At 50.0% G+C, this 1,082-nt stretch overlaps 1 protein-coding gene across 1 annotated transcript in view; it reads left to right on the top strand.

Moving 5' to 3' along the window:
• LOC138358751 (protein SPT2 homolog) overlaps nt 1–100 on the top strand; it is a 780-nt gene extending 680 nt beyond the window's left edge. The window contains exon 1 of the mRNA XM_069316921.1: nt 1–100. This exon is cut by the window's left edge and continues 680 nt beyond it. Within this exon, the coding sequence (XP_069173022.1) occupies nt 1–100 (100 nt within the window).
• Nucleotides 101–1,082: the final 982 nt, after the last annotated feature.

Genomic DNA, 1,082 nt, shown 5'->3' with positions numbered 1-1,082 from the left:
CGTCCACGGGAGCGGCGCGCCACGTCCACGGGAGCGGCGCGCCACGTCCACGGGAGCGGCGCTGTCTTACACCCGCTGGCCTCACTCTCCCGTTAGCTAAACAAACTTGAAAGGTGCACCATCACAAACCACACTCGCCAGGTCAGCACTTCTCAGCCCCTTCACACTCACACCTGCACCCACACCTGGCACCCAGGCTCTTTCACACCCCCACCCAACACACCTGGCACCCAGGCTCTTTCACACCCCCACCCAACACACCTGGCACCCAGGCTCTTTCACACCCCCACCCAACACACCTGGCACCCAGGCTCTTTCACACCCCCACCCAACACACCTGGCACCCAGGCTCTTTCACACCCCCACCCAACACACCTGGCACCCAGGCTCTTTCACACCCCCACCCAACACACCTGCCTTAGATATGGTCCGTGTGAGCTCGTGTCAGGCGTTCCTTGCTTCTCTCCACAGTTTAAGAACATAAGAACAAAGACAACTGCAGAAGGCCTATTGGCCCATACGAGGCAGCTTCTATCTATAACCACCCAATCCCACTCATACATGTCCAACCCATGTTTGAAACAATCGAGGGACCCCACCTCCATGTTACGCGGCAATTGGTTCCGCAAATCAACAACCCTGTTACTGAACCAGTATTTACCCAAGTCTTTCCTAAATCTAAACTTATCCAATTTATACCCATTGTTTCGTGTTCTGTCTTGTGTTGATACTTTTAATACCCTATTAATATCCCCTTTGTTGTGTCCATTCACCCACTTGTAAACCTCTATCATGTCACCCCTAACTCTTCGCCTTTCCAGCGAAAGCAATTTAAGCTTTGTTAATCTTTCTTCATATGAAAGATTTCTGATTTGGGGAATTAACTTAGTCATCCTACGCTGGACACGTTCAAGTGAATTTATATCCATTCTATAATACGGCGACCAAAACTGAACTGCATAATCTAAATGGGGCCTAACCAGAGCAAGATATAACTGAAGAACCACACCAGGTGTCTTGTTACTAACGCTGCGATTAATAAATCCAAGTGTCCTATTTGCCTTATTACGTGTCCAGCGTAG

The sequence above is a fragment of the Procambarus clarkii genome, chromosome 86, assembly GCF_040958095.1.
Source record: "Procambarus clarkii isolate CNS0578487 chromosome 86, FALCON_Pclarkii_2.0, whole genome shotgun sequence".
In the NCBI taxonomy this organism is placed as follows: Eukaryota; Metazoa; Arthropoda; class Malacostraca; order Decapoda; family Cambaridae; genus Procambarus; species Procambarus clarkii.
The sequence above is the reverse complement of the archived record's forward strand: the minus strand, read 5'-3'. Positions and strand labels throughout refer to the sequence as shown.